At 40.2% G+C, this 16,474-nt stretch overlaps 1 protein-coding gene across 4 annotated transcripts in view; it reads right to left on the reverse strand.

Moving 5' to 3' along the window:
- The window catches only part of LOC119809939 (DBIRD complex subunit ZNF326-like), a 37,652-nt gene that overhangs the window by 4,940 nt on the left and 16,238 nt on the right, over positions 1 to 16,474 (reverse strand). For all 4 annotated transcript variants that reach the window (XM_038323180.1, XM_038323187.1, XM_042054784.1 and 1 more), the window contains 4 exons: positions 12,475 to 12,586; positions 4,039 to 4,186; positions 2,743 to 2,842; positions 657 to 787 (listed from right to left, as the gene is read on the reverse strand). In XM_038323180.1, coding sequence (XP_038179108.1) covers positions 657 to 787; positions 2,743 to 2,842; positions 4,039 to 4,186; positions 12,475 to 12,586 — 491 coding nt within the window. The remainder of the gene's footprint in view (positions 1 to 656; positions 788 to 2,742; positions 2,843 to 4,038; positions 4,187 to 12,474; positions 12,587 to 16,474) is intronic.

Raw genomic sequence — 16,474 nt, forward strand, 5'->3', positions numbered from 1 at the left:
ACTCAAGTCTCTTCTATTTAAATTTAATCTTAAATCATTACTTTTAAGTCTTTAAATACATTTTACATAAGATTTCCTGCAATATAAGCACTCATGTTTCTTGAAGGAAAGTCAACTAGACCAAGCCCAGCATGAAGAGCAGAAATGTGCACTAAGGAACAGGCAGGCAGGAAGGTGCTCGGGGATGTTCTATTCTGAAGTCATAATTAGTAAGCACTAATGTATTTTCCCAAGCCATTAGAAAAATAAACCAGTTGTAATAAATGCTGAATCTTTAAATATATTTCTCCAGCTACCAGAAAAATAGACCAGTTATAATAAAAACTTCCTTTCCTATTTGTTATAACGCATACATGTTCACAAAACCATTTTGCAGCAACTTAAAAAAAAAAATAAAAACGGCTAAACTATGATTTCCTGAATGCTCACCATCACCACCCACTGTCTTATCGGGTACCACATGTTAGTAAACTGAATCCTTAAACAACAGTGCCAGTCTCTCTTACAGGCAGGGAAAGTTCGATAAGGAACCTGCTCCAGAGCCATGACCGCAACTGTCACATGGCTGTCTCCCAGCAGACATGAGCTGCTCCCATTTCAGAGTAACAGCACGGGATTATGAAATGATGGCCAAAGGATAATTTTTAAAAGCTTACCTGCTTCCCTTTGACATGGTCAGGAGACTTCAGGTGCTGCTGGACGGAGCTATGGAAGGCAGGGATGTAGACGCTGCACGCACTACAGTGAACAGTCTCCACTTTCATCATGTGGTCGTCCGCAGTGATACCTACAGAACAAGCATGTTAGGAGGACACGCCCTCACACTCTTAGTTTTCACAGGTCAGGATCTTACTCATTCATCTGTATTCCTGACACCAGAAGGATCGGCGCACGTAGGCTATGTCAAGTTCTTCCTCACATCTCATATCTACATATGTAGATTTTTTTGGGTCTGATCTAGAAGTGGGAGTTAAAGGTAGCTGTGGATGCTGTAACCAAACTCTGGTCCTCTGCAAGAGCACCTGTTTCTTCACTGCGACACCGACTCTCCGGCCCCACACCACAGTCTCATCAGTTATTCACCTGTGCTTAGAACTCTTTTAGTCCATAGCCTCAAAGAACATAAAGCTAAATGGATGCTATTTTCAGTAAAATAAGTTTCCGTTATTATAAATATGAGTGGGCAGGAAAAGTAAAAAAGATGCTGTAAGGAACAAAAACATCCATTCTCAATCTTCAAAATGATTATGTTAAATGGACCCTGAGCTGGAAACACAGCACATAGGTAGAGCACTTGCCTGACTCTTATTACTAAGTGCAGCTGTCTGAGTGAGAATGTGCCCCACACAGCTTCCAGGATTTGAACGACTGGTACCCTTGTCTGAGAAGGTTTAGCTTTGCTAAAGGAAGCATGTCACTGAGGGCAGGTTTTCACCCTACTTTCAGCTTGCTTTCTGCTTACGGTACAAGATGTTCCTGACACTGTGCCTGCCACTTGTTGCTATGCTTTGTGTGTGCCATGCCTAGGAGTTTTTGCCTTATACTATACAATGAAATCATGTGATCACATCATAGAGTCCAAGAAAGAAAGAAAAACTAAAACTAGTCAGAAAAAAAGAATACTACAAAGTATTCAGAGAACATGTAAGAACATGCTTAAAGGTTTCAAAGTATGAAATCAAACAAGAAGGAAAGATTGAACAACAGAAGAATTAATCCTACGAATTTCAGAGAAACAGAAGAGAACTGGAGAGAAGGCTCAGAGATTAAGAACCAGTAATGTTCTTGCAGGGGACCTGAATCTGGTTCTCAACACCCATGCCGGGGTTTTTTTTTCTGAGTAACTCTAGCTCCAGGGAATCTGAAGGTCTCATCTGGCCTCTGTGGGCATTGCAGTCATGAACACATCACCCCCTGCCCACATAATTAAAAAAATAATAAAAATAAAATAGAGTTAAGAAAGATAGAGGGCAAATTAAAGAAGGCTCCATCTAAGGCATTGGTTCTTTTTTTTTTTTTCTTTTTTTTGGTTTTTCGAGACAGGGTTTCTCTGTAGCTTTGAAGCCTATCCTGGAACTAGCTCTTGTAGACCAGGCTGGTCTCGAACTCACAGAGATCCGCCTGCCTCTGCCTCCCGAGTGCTGGGATTAAAGGCGTGCGCCACCACCGCCCGGCTAAGGCATTGGTTCTTGACCTGTGGATCTTGACCCCTTTGGGGTCGCCTATCAGTATCCTGCATATCAGATATGTATATTACAATTCACAATAGTAGGAAAATGACAGTCATTAAGTAGCAATAGAATAATCTTATGGTTGAGGGGTCATCATTGCGTGAGGAAGGGATTTTCCTATAGACCAGTAGTTCTCAGCCTTCCCAACATTGCGACCTTTTAGTATAGGTCTCATGCTGTTGCGACCCCAACCCGTAAAATTATTTTATTGCTACTTCCTGACTATAATTTTGCTGCTGTTGTGAAGTGCGATGTAAACACTTCTGAGACAGAGGTTTACCAAAGAGGCTGGAGCCCACAGCTGAGAGCTGCTGCTCTACAGTGAAGAGGAGGAGGTCACCTCAAGTCATAATAAACTTGCAAGCATGGAAACAAGAAGTTAGGAGTCTGTTTTGATAAATCAGTCAGAGCTACAGAGGGCACAGCTGTGAACTGCATCAATCCAAAAGTCTCAGGTTATGATAATAAAATACAAATGTAAATTTACAAAACAACTTGACTAAATACTCACCTTCCATAACATCCTTTTCAATTATTTTGTAAGCTTCTGGGTGATTAAGTGTCTGTTGCTTACGAATAGAAGCTTTTTTAAACTTATTCACCATACATTCCTAGAAAATAAAGAGAATGCAAACTGTCTCAAGCAGCACTGACCACATGCTCAGCACCACACTCATCCTGTGGGAGCACTAGCACTGGCAGGTGTTTGTCTGCAAGACCTAATTTCCTTTCACAAGAAACCCACAATTTACTTAAGAGACTATCATGAAACACTAGCAAATTGCTTCGCTTTCAAAATATCTTCTGGGCACCTGGAGAAGGATTAGAAGCTGCAATGACCTCAGCTAAGTGGATAAGTCATAAATGACCGAGAAGAACCGTTACAGGACACTCACAGCAACAAATTTTAACAAAGGACATGCATAATTCTGCTGGATACAGAAGTCTGAGTGAACACTGTACTGGGGACTCTTCACCAGATCAAATTAGCTTTGTGCACAGTCAGCAGTCCAGCTCGAGACTCTTTTTTAGTTTGTTTGTTTCGAGACAGGGTTTCCCAGTAGCTTTGGAGACTGTCCTGGAACTTACTCTGTAGCCTGGGCTGGCCTTAAACTCACAGAGACCTGCCTGTTTCTGCCTCCTAAGGGTTGCTTGGATTAAAAGCATGAGACACCACTGCCTGACTTCGAAACTCTCGCAGTATCTTTTTGTTTTGTTTCTTCAAGTCCCCAAATTATCTATGCATTCTTGGCATTTCCACCTAAACAGACTATCTGTGCACCTGTGAACATGTTTTATTTTCAATAACAGTAAAGCTTGGGGTCTTCAAAATAATCTATTAAATTGACAACCACACAAGGAAAAGACACCAGACAGATGCCCATCTCTGGCTCAGAATTCTGACTCTGATACCCACGACAAGGTCATTCAGCCTCTACGGACAAGACCTTTCAATCATTACTTGGGGAAAAAACAGAATTATGGACGCTCATCCAAAACGAAGAATTCCTGAAGATCATGCTCCCAGGGACACAGTGGGCTGTGCAGGAACGACAGACAGATCCAAATCATACAATGACTAAAGGAATTCTTTTCTGACAACTTTCTCAGAAATGACTATGAAAAATGAGTTCTCACACTACAAATCCAAATTCTAAAATAGAATTCACAACTAATTAATTTTAACAACTTTCCTTAGATGAGTAATTATTAAATTTTTAGAAACATAAAAAGGTGAAAGAAATTATAAAAATGAGATAAATTCAGATCAAATAAAATGCTTCTCATTTCAAAAACCCCTACTTACATGTAAAAATTCCATAACTACTTTATCAAATTTGGTTTGTTTCTGAATATGATCTAATGTTTCCTGGTGTGAAGAACTTTCCAGATGCAGTTCAATATCTTTTTCTTCAAAGGTTCGAAATTTACAAAATGAACATGTGAATGCCATTCTACAAAGAAAAGAAATTTTCTTTAAGTATTACCTTATTCATTTAGATCTTCTAAAACTAATTTTACTGGCTGAAACAACTTTCTTTCCATTTTAGAACTCTTAAATTTAAGGCAGAGGAAAAACTATATTTCTTTAAGTACCTGTGGACAGCACAGTCATTGAAGTACTTTGTGTTCTAAACCCCTGGGTATAAGAAGGACCAATAAGGTAACGACCTCAAGCCTTGCCCATTCAAAAGCTAACGTTAATGTAAAGAAGCATCAAGTTCCAAAATCTCACAACAAATTTTACACTTTGGCCCATCCTCAAGTTTCTAAATCATCCACAAAGTCAGGTAAACACAAAACAACTATCCAAACCCACGGAGCTCTGGGGATACACAGTCCCCCAACAGCCGTCAGGATGACTGACAAGCCTAGACTGCACAAATATACATTATTTAGAAGATGAAAATCCACCCAGAATTAATTCCTCTATAACTTTCCTACTTTCTTTATTAAATATTTTTCTTTTACTATTGAGATTATAATTGTATCATTTACCCTTACCTTTCCTTTCTCCCATATACCCCTCCTTACTCTTTCAAATTATGACCTCTTTTTTCATTATTATTTATTGTTATATGCACGTATATATACATATATATGTACTCACACACACATATATATATTCCTAAATATATATGTGTTTATATATAATAACCTCAGTCTGTATAATGTTTCTTGTATATATACTTAGAGGACTTATCATTAGGTATCAGATAATCAGCTGGTCTGTTCTTCCCTGAGGAAGAGGGAACACTCCTCCATTGCTGGTGGGAGTGCAAAATGGTACAGCCCCTTTGGATATCATTATGGCGATTACTCAGAAAATTAGGAAACATCCTACCTCAATGCCACTTTTGGGTATATATCCAAAGGATGCTCAACTGTACCACAAGTACATGTGTTCAACTATGTTCATAGCAGCATTATTTGTCATAGCCAGAACCTGGAAACAACCTAAATGCCCATCGACCGAAGAACAAACAGATAAGGAAAAGGTGGTACATTTACACAATGGAGTACTACACAGCAGAAAAAAATAACGACATCTTGACATTTGTGGGCAAATGGGTGGATCTAGAAAACATTTTGAGTGAGGTAACCCAGACCCAGAAAGACAAAAATCATATGTGCTCACACATAAGTGGTTTTTAGACATAAAGCAAAGAAAACCAGCCTACAACTCACAACCACAGAGAGCCCAGACAATGAGGACCCTAAGAGACACATACATGGATCTAATATACATGGGAAGTAGAAAAAGACAAGATCTCCTGAGTAAATTGGGAACATGAGGACCATGAGAGGATAGAAGGGGAGGGGAGGGGAGAGGCAGGGAGGGGAGCAGAGAAAAATATATAGCTCAATAAAACAATTTTTAAAAAGAAGTATTAAAAAATGGATTCTTCTCAACCTACCCAACTACCTAGGGCAGGTAGAGTCACAGATCTTAGAGGAGAACCTATAACCACCACTTTACTAAACCAGCATAATCCCTAACTACATTCTATCTTTAGATCTACAAATAAGTGATAGTCCTCATCCCTGAACAAAGCAACTTCTCTTTGTAACAGACAGAAACCATTACAGAATACCACAACCAATCACAAGACAGTGCTGTGGAGCCCAGTCCCCACTGATACATCTACAAAAATAACTCCCACACCCAAGGCTCAGGTGGAAGAGTGAGTTGAGAGATTCTAACAGTCAGAGGGTTGGGGAGTTGCTGTGAGACTGTTGTTCCTAATGTCAGAAGCTACAACAATGTTTCACCAGCACGACTGCCTAAACACGAGCTCAACAAAAGAACGACAACAGACGACATGCCAAAGCAGAAGAAGGACAGACAACTTTCTGGCTTTCTATGTATGCTGTTATTTCGTTTTCCTTAAATTATGACAGCAGTCTCCTACCTGGGTTCTGACTCAGTTTCCATTTTCCAGGGATTTTTTCATACCACTACTAGACTTATTTGCTGAGTTTATTTGGGAGTTAACTGCTCAGTTTATATCTATCTCCATTTGTGATCTTGGGCAAGTCATTGAACTTCTCTGGCCTCAGTCTTAAGTTAATGCAGTCTTAGATGTCACGAGGAGCCCTTAAGAAGCTCCTGTCACCTGGCGGTGGTGGTGAAATCCTTTAATCCCAGCACTCAGGAGGCAGAAGCAGATGTTTATGAGTTCGAGGCCAGCCAGCCTGGTCTACAGAGCTAGTTCCAGGACAGGCTCCAAAGCTACAGCAAAACCCTGTCTCAAAAAACAAAACGAAACAAAACAAAAAGAAGCTTCTGTCACAGATTCAATTATTTAGTTACTTCCTACACCAGGCAATAACACATTACTGCTTAATGCACCACTGACTCCTTCACACTCAAAAACAAACGTGAAAATGCCTTCAGCTGCTATCCAGGACAGTTTCTGATCTTACTCTCCATCTATGCCCACTAATCTCATTTAACATAGCAATACTATGTCTTTATTAAATGTTATGTTTATTAAATAATTACGTTACATTTTTAAATCACTAATTCTTTTCAATCCAATTTTCTACTTTCGAAGTATCAGTAAAACACCTACTTCTTTGCTCTTACCTTAAGACACGTGATCTACCTGGACTGCTTCACACAATTCTTGTAATTCTACCATTCTTAGAGCAGCTCAAACACCACCTCCATCACACTGTCTCCTGGAACTTATTGCTACTAGGACTGACCACTCCGTATCTCTTCTGGCACATCCTAACCGTATACTGCTGCTTGGCACACCTCACGCATACACACCTCTCACCCAGATTCTCTGAAGTAGTATATATACACAGTCATCTTCTTTGTCATACTGAAAGCATTCAAATAACAAAAGACCCATCCAAAAATAGTCATTTAGCATCCATCTCAAAACTGCTCTGATCAATTAAAATAACTGTACCCACTACTGCAGATGGGATTCACTGGTATTTTTTTTAACATGCCTTACATGCTGGTTTAATCATCAGTAGTTTTTAAGCCTAAGATATTGCAGGAATTTTTTAAGACTCATAATCTATAAAATGACAATTCAACTGAAATTGTTGTGCTATAAAGAAAAATGAGAATTTCAGTTCTTTTATTTTCAACAAATTACATTTGTTCTGTTAACACAGTTACATCACATTCAATTCTATATTCAAATTTTAATGAGAAAAGTACTCATAGAATAATTAAATACAAACGTTGACCTTATAATACACAATCATATTTAGACTCACATTTGTTTATTTCATTTCCAAAATACAGTAACATATCTATTATCTATGCCAAAGGGAATTTAATGAGAAAAGAAGCAAGAGGGACAAAGATCAAAACAGCCCTGTTAAAACTGCAACTGCCAGACCTCCCCTGTTCTTCTCCGGGGTCTGGCCTAGTGAGTCTCCCTGACCATCCACCCCTTCTCCACAGGCCCCACAACTAATATCCTGGCCTAGGTTTCTGCTAGAACATTCCCTACCTACAGGTCAACCAACAGGCTCCTCATGCCACCTCCAACCTTTGCATCAAACTTGGTAAACGCCCCCATATTCCTGGCTTGAACCACTATGAAAAAAACCAAACCTTCAAATTACAGACATGAATAAGAGAGATGAATTCAAAGTTAATGGCATAGACCAGATAATCAACAAGATTACAGAAGAAAAACTTTCCCAAACTAAGGAAAGACACACCCATACAAATACAGGAAGTACACAGAACACAAAATAGACTAGACCAGAAAAGAAACTCCCTATGGAATACCACAGTTAAAACACTAAGTGTGTGTGTGTGTGTGTGTGTGTGTGTATATATATATACGCAACAAGTAAAGTGAATTGAAAGCTGCAAGAGAAAAAAACACAAGTCATATATAAAGAAAATAACAGCTAGTTTCTCAATGGAAACTCTGAAATCCATATAAGCCTGGAGCAATGCAGTCCAAGTCCTAAAAGATCAGTCAGCGCAGACTAATATACCCAGCAAAACTATCTGCCATGATTGAAGAAGGAAGAAAAACTTTCCACGATATAAGCAGCATAAAAACATATCCAATAAACCAAACTTAAGGAAATTATAGGAAGCAACAGTTTGGGATGAAGAGAAGAATGAGCATAGCAAAGACTGCAGAAAGAAATATAAAAGCATAACCATTAAAACACAAAGAACACAAACAACACCAAGAATTAACAACACAATGACTGCAATTAAAATATACATTTCAATGATAACTTGAAATATCAGTGGCCTCAATTCTCCAACCAAAGGACACAGGCTGACTGAACAGACCAAGAAACAAAGTTCATCTACCTGCTGTCTATAAGAAGGACATCTTATCTTTAAAGACAGGCACTGCCTTAGAGTAAAGGGATAGCCAAAAGTACTCTAACAAAATGGTACCAGAAAACAAGCAGGCCTCGCAATCCCAATATCTGACAAAATAGACTTCAACTAATGGAAATTCACACTGTAAATAAAACCTCCCTCAAAAGATTTCAGACACTATGTTAAAAGATAGTCTGAGCTACACAGAACATTGATTTAATACACATCATTTCCTCCTTTTCCTAGTACATATACAACTGAAATTTTAATAAAAACATTGAGTAAGACATTTTCTGTATTTATGCTTTAGAAATGTTTTATTCTTTATTATATTATTCTATATTATCTTAATATAAGGAGTCTTTAAAAATTTTCATGGTGGCACACACACCTTTAATACCAGCACTCAGGAGGCAGAGGAAGGCAGATCCTTATGAGCTCAAGGCCTGCTTGGTCTACACAGCGAGAGTTCCAGACCACCAAAGCTACACAGAGAAACCCTGTCTCGAAAAGCCACACACACACACACACACACAAAAAAATTCCTGATAGACAGAGAGGCACATGCCTGAAATCTCAGCAATTGCAAGGCTGAGAAAGGAGGCTCACAAATTCAAGACCAACATAGGATACACAGGGAGACCCTGCTCCTCTGTCTTTTGCCCTATAAATAATTTACATTTTAATTATGTATTTTTCTACTTTTACTCTTTTCTCCATGTTATTGCAAATTCTATAATTTTAATTTTAACAATGAGCTCATAAGGTAATGAGCCAAAACGTAACAACTTCATCATTCTCTAAAATTGATATTTAGTTTCCACTAATACTTAAAGTAAATCATGCTATAATAAGAATTTTTGTAGATTAAACTCTTCTGTGTTTCAGATTATTTCCTTGGCAATATCAATGAATACTAAGTTGTTTAACTTTTTCAAATTTCCATCTGAATTCTAATAGTTATAATATTACACAGTTCTGTCAGAGTCCACAAGACTACAGTGAATGCACAGCTGACTGACCACTAGGCAGATCCATGGGAAGCGTATACGTACACATCGACATGGAATAACCCATTTTGCAGAGCTGAGGGAACACTTGTCTTTCGGAAAAGTCACTGTCATTTCTATAAAAATCTTGTGAAGCCATGATTCTCCCTTCAAAACGGGATTCATTCCCAAAACACCTCATCAGTATGACTTCTGCACGGCAAGGGAGTGTCCTTGCTCCATGCCCACACCAAGAGGCTTTGGAGCAACAGCATTCACTCTTTGTTCTAACAGTCAAATTCACATAGTGTCAATCCCACAAAATTATCTGCTTACTGACCACATAGAAATGTGTAAAGACAGGCACTGAGCAGGAAGGTAGCGTGCCCCACCTTTGCTAACAAACAAATCTGGGTGCTCCCAAAGCTGGTTATCACCAAAAAGATTTGATGAGGCGAATGGGTGAATTCGGGATTCAGGGATGCTTAGTAACTTTATCTAATGATTTGGGATGTCAGGTACTTCCCCTTGGATGCTGGCTCTTTCTTGGGTCGGGTCACCTGTTCTGGAGCACAGCTTTGTCAGGTTCTATCTGCCCTCTCTGTGATTTTGATATGCATATTATCATTGTCCTTGCCTATGGAATTTTCCAACTATGTCTGTAAAACTAGAAACCTTGTGGAGATCAGCCCTTATTCTTTCTTCCCCTCACTCTCCTTCTTCTCCCTATTCTTCCCCCTATTCTTTTCTCTGCACCCTTTCATTTCACTTTTCCTCCTCACAAGAAAAATAAAGAACATGCAGAGGAAATGTATTAGTTAATCCTTCACCCTCAGATCCTCGCGGCTGCAGACATCCAATTGAGCCCTGAGGGGGCTCACTAAATTTCAAGTTAATGTGATTATACCTCAGCTAGTAAACCAGTCTTTTTCTAATATTTATTTTGTACTTTTCTTAAATTACTAAGTCTCAACATTTTCCTTAAAGGTATCAACTAGCTATATTCCTTCACTAAATTACACATCAGATGTCTTAGTTTTCCTTCTTTAAAAAAAATAAGTGGGTAATTTTTAAACAAAGTTAATGTTTAAATTAGCTGCCAGTCACTTCTTACAATTATATTTTCTAAGACAATTTGCTTCCAAGTCTTGAGTCCTCTAGCTGGAGAAAAGGCTCAAGGATTAAGCATGTGCTGCTCTTGTAAAGGGCCCCAGTTCAGTTCTCAGCACCCACATGGTGGCTCCAGTTCCAAAGGATCCTATGCCTGCTCTGACCCCTGCAAGCATGTGCATACATGGTGCATATGCATACATGCAGGCAAAGATTTATAAGATATAAATAAATCTTCTTTTAAAAAAGGTTGAGTCCTCAGTAAAATCTGCTTTTTTTTTAATTCATTTTAAGTTTCATTTATGTGTGGGTATCCAAGAAGGGCAGAAGAAGCCACTGGATCCCTTAAAGCTGAACTTACAGGCAGTTCTGCATCTCATGATGATGGAGGACTCTCACTGGCTAATAAACAAACTGCCCTGGCTTTTTGACAGGGCAAGATTTAGATAGGTGGAATAGACAGAACAGGAAAAAGGAAGTGAGGTAGATGGCTCAGACAACTGCCCTGCCTCTCCTCTCTGGGACAGACTGCCGTGCCTCTCCTGAAGGAGAGAGATGCGATGGAGCCAGGTCAGACACGCTGAATCTTTCCCGGTAAGACACCATTCGTGGTGCTACACAGATTATTAGATATGGGTTAAAGCAAGAGATGTGAGAATTAGCTAATAAGAGGCTGGAACTAATGGGCCAGGCAGTGTTTAAATGAATACAGTTTCCGTGTATTATTTTGGGTGTTAAGCTAGCCGTGTGGGAGCCGGGCGGGACGAAAAGCAGGCTTGCCCGCAGCTCCTCACTACATCATGACGTGGGTGCTAGGACCCCAACTTTGGCTCTCTGAAGAACAATTCATTCTTTTAACTGCTGAGCCATCTCTCCATCGCCTCCTCACTTCTTCTGTACCGAGATAACTGATTTTAAGTCTGGGGTAGAGAAGTACCTACCTCACAGAGAAGAAAATTCTTTATTTTATTCTTTATTTTCCTTTCATTTTCCATTGCTTTTAAATTTCTAATCTATATAGATGGGATAGGAGGATCTAAACTGACTCTAAAATTTGGTTGTTTAACCAAATCTTTTTATTTAGCATCATTATATGTATTACATGCTTATATAAATGCAGTCTGTGCACAAGTTAATAATTTGTCATTTGATCATAACCAGTTTTTTCAGCCTTGGGTCCTCATGCTGTGCAATATGCAGTCTTACCCAATGACCCATCTCCCTAGCCCCACACTATGACCTTCCAATGTTTCAGTATCTAAAAATGCCAGTACCTCTTCAATTACTAATGTTTTTCAGAACTGTCTCCAGCACCTCTACTGGAAGTAACACACACACTGATAGCACTCAAGCTTTCCCAGCCGAGAACATCACTACGTCTGTGCACAGCCCTCAGCCGAGAACATCACTACGTCTGTGCACAGCCCTCAGCCGAGAACATCACTACGTCTGTGCACAGCCCTGCAGGGCAGGTGTGTCCCAGCACACTTGGCCGGTGCAGCACTGAGTAGTGAACAGCTCCCATGGGGCTCTGTACATCACAGGCAAACACGACCTTCTGTGGTACTCCCAGCCCCGTTTCTTTGTTCCTTTAGTAAATCTTTCCCATTGACTACAACTTTTTCATATTCTACTTCATATATTTGCCATTTCTAAGAAACTTTTCTTTTGAAATAGGGTTTTAATGTGTAGCCTAGTCTGAACTAAACTAACAATCCTCTTGCCATAGCCTCATAAGCAGCAATTACAGGACATGGCACCCAGCTTAGAAGACTGTCTTTTAATAAGCCTCATTTTTGATTCTGTGAACACAAACCTGTATCCATCTCCATACTTCTCACTGTTTTTCTCTCGTCTACGTCTCTGCTTCTCCCGCCGAGCCTCAACTCGCCGTTTCTCTTCTTCTTCATTTCTAGGGTCAGGTTTTGCTAAGACAATAGGGGGGAAAACTTTATTTTAATACATTGTGATTCTTTATTTGCTTCATTTCTATATGATTACTTGCTACGTATTTTTGTTTAAATCTGCTCATATTTTGCTTATCCTTACCAAAATGGATGGTATCTATAGAGCCTAAAACTCATGAATACCTCACACACTTTAAGAAGCACTGAAGGAGCCTGACTCAGATAAAACTCCAACTTCAAAAACAGTCCTGGGTGGAAGGAAAAACTCACATTTATATTGTGAGGGTCGTCCTAAATTATTTTGAAGTGTGTAGCTATAGAATTCCAAAATAAAACCAACTTTCTCTTTTATTTATTCTAGGACAATAGGCAAAACAAACAGCTTCCCGCTCAAACTATGTGTGAGTTCAGGAGTGTGAACACTGCTGCCATGTTGTGTCAGCAACACCACTGCCGAGCTCCTGAACACGCTCACACTCAGACAGTAACTGTGGCCCCTGGACAGTCCCTCCCACATCAGTTCAGCTCTAAGACATAAGTTATATTAGTTATACCATGTGTCAGTACTCCACTGTCTGAATATATATTCACTGAAGAAACACTAATATGCTATACCTCTTAGTACATCCACCTGTACTGTGGAATGGTGCCTATTTTTATACATCTTTGCCAATGCTTGTTATTTTCCTCCCCACCCGCTCCCATTATATAACATCCTAGTGGGTATGAACTGGTACAACTAGTACCTTATTTCTTGCGGCTGCAGAGATGGGCCCGGTTTAATAGTACATATTGTTCTTGTAGAAGACCCAAGTTCAACTCTCTGCAGCCACGTCCAGCAGCTGATAACTGCCTATAACCACAGGTCCAGAGAATCTGACGCCTATGGCCTCTGTCAACACCTGAGCTTATGTACATATACTCACACATAGACATACAAACATGAGAGAGGGGGGGGGGGGGGGGGGGGAGAGGATGTGGAGCGGAGGTGAGGGGAGTACCTTACTGGGCTAGGGATTGGCTCAGCTGGTTGAATGCCTCCCTAGCATTCATGAAGCCCTAAATTCAATCCCCAGAACCACATAAATGCATGCTGTGGCACATGTTTATAACACTCATGAGACTGAGGCAGGGGGATCAGAAGTTCAGGGTCATACTTAACTACATAGCAAGTTTGAAGTAACTAGGTTACAAGAAACTCCAACTCAAAAAAAAAAATCATATCTATTTGACCCTTAAACTTCTCAAAACTGTGAACTTGACTGTAAGTAACTACTTATTAAGCACTTGCTATGTATGCAGTATGAGATTCAAAATTATACAAAATTGATACCCTAAAGTTAAATACTTAGGTTATTTTAGTGCTTTATAAGAGTTTATCTGGCCGGGCGGTGGTGACACACGCCTTTAATCCCAGCACTTGGGAAGCAGAGGCAGGTGGATCTCTGTGAGTTCGAGGCCAGCCTGGTCTACAAGAGCTAGCTCCAGGACAGGCTCCAAAGCTACAGAGAAAAAGTTATCTGTATAACTTTTGAACCCTTTGAACACCTTCATTCAGATTTTACTATAACCTTCTCTATATTAAAAAAAAATCTAATTATGTTACTTCAAATAAGAATGTCTGGGGGCTGGAGAGATGGCTCAGAGGTTTAAAGCACTGACTGCTCTTACAGAGGTCCTGAGTTCAATTCCTAGCAACCATATGGTGGCTCACTACCTTCTGTAATGAGATCTGGTGTGCTCTTCTGGCCTGCAAGGATACATGCAGACACAAACAGTGTAGAGTGGGCAGGAAGAAGATACCCAGTGTGTGGCACGGTGTATAAGTATGGGATGGAGAAAAGAGAGAAAGAGTGCTGTGGAATAATCCTTTTGTTCAGTGTGAAGATGTGTTACTCGGGTTGGTTTAATAAAAAGCTGACTGGCTGGTAGTCAGACCCAAGTTTAGGAGGGACAACCAAACTAAGGACACTGGGAAGAAAGAGGGCAGAGTCAAAGGAGTCGAGAGATACACAGAAAGAAGCAAGATGAACATCCTGTGTTGAAAGAAGGTACTGCCACACAGCAGAGCATAAGTAAGAATTATGGCTTAATTTTAAATGTAAGAGTTAGCTAGTAACAAGCCAGAGTTATTGACCAAAAATTTACAAGTAACACTAAGTCTCAGTGTCAGTTATTTGGAAACCGACAAGCGGGAAAGAAAAGTTCGTCTACAGAGAAGCACAACAGTTTGAGCACCAACTATGAAGAGAGGCGATTTGAAGACATGAGGCTGGAGAGGACAGCGTGAAGAGAATGAGTATCCCATGAAGTCACCTGGGGATATGGTAAGTCCCAGTCTAAGCTGATGCTGAGGGCTACGTCTGGGTCCATGGCCATGTGGCAAGCAGAAGTTTGTGTCCATGACCACAGCCCACATCACCACCAAAAGCCATGTGGATATCCCTGGCTTGGACTGCTACTCGGAACTATGTGGATATTCAAGGGCTGCACAGAGTTGGCCCCACCCTCAATGCCTGCAGCACTAGGCACCTGTTCCTCCTCTGCCACCTGCAGCTCTCTGGATGGTGGGCCCTGCACTTCGCCCACAGCACCCCAAAGCTGACTCTGACAGTGTGGATGCAGGGGAGCTGGCAAGCTAACAACTCAGCCACAACCCAGGTCCAATCCAGAACTATGAGTTAACCTACCCCAACATCCACCCCATCTATGAACTGCCAGAGCACGGCAAGTGGCTGGTCCTGCAGATCCAAAGCTGTAGGAGCTCCATGACACAGGGCAACAGGAAGCCAAGAGGAGTTCTAGTAAAGATCTAATGTTGATAGTGTAGCAGAAGCCAGAGGCCTTGAACCAGATTAATAACTCGTTGCAATGAGTATTTGCAAATAAAGATATATGGATTAAAGAGTATACTGTGTGACTGACTATGACACACTACAGCTTCTGTGACAAGATTTTTCTTTTGTGCTTGTCTTTTGGGGGGGTTGCAGGAGCAGATATAAAGGGACGGGAGATGAGTGGATTGGGATACATAATGTGAAATCCACAAAAAAAAATCATAAGAAGTTTTAAAAAAGATAAAGAATGACACAGCAAGAAACTCACAATTGTCTTCTGCTATCTGAATATGTACACGTAGATATGCATAACACACGTGCATATACATCACACACACACAAATAAAGGGGTGGGCTGGGGAGATATAGCTCAATGGGTAAAATGTTTGCCAAACAAACATAAAGACCCAAGTTTAGAACCCTAACACCCACTTAAAAAGCTGGGCAGGGTGACAGACACCTGTCACCCGAGCACTGGAGAGGCGGACAGAGGAGGAGCTTGCTGGCCAAACAATCAAACCAAAATTGGTACGTTCCAGGTTCACAAAAATAAATAAACACCTGAGGAAGGTGCCTAATGCCTTTGGTCTCCGCATACATGAACACATGTACGACTTGCCTCCCCCCACTACACACATATAAACACGTAACACAAAATAAATAAGCCAGCTCCAATGGCTGTGTTTACACTTCAAGCTCCTGGGAAGTGGAAGCAGGATCATGTAGAGCTCCATTACAAAGCAAGCTAAAGGCCAGTATGGAATATATATACTCAAAAATAATTTAATATAAATAATAAATGGGAAAATGATATGAAGCAAATCTGTTATCATTATAACACTAGGCACAGAAGCAGCTTTAGAAGAAATCCTGGCTTTGCTACTTACTAGTTGTTTGTGGGAATCCTATCACTCGTCTGATTTTGTTTTGTTAGTTGTAGAGAGTTTGACACACATAACTCCCCCTATCAATGTAGTTTGAAAATTATACTAAGTAGTGTGTGTATGCTCTTTAGCACAGTGCCCGTGTACAAGAAGCATTCAGTAAACACTAGTTCACAATTAACACCTAA

The sequence above is a fragment of the Arvicola amphibius genome, chromosome 1 (assembly GCF_903992535.2).
Source record: "Arvicola amphibius chromosome 1, mArvAmp1.2, whole genome shotgun sequence".
NCBI classification, from domain to species: domain Eukaryota; kingdom Metazoa; phylum Chordata; class Mammalia; order Rodentia; family Cricetidae; genus Arvicola; species Arvicola amphibius.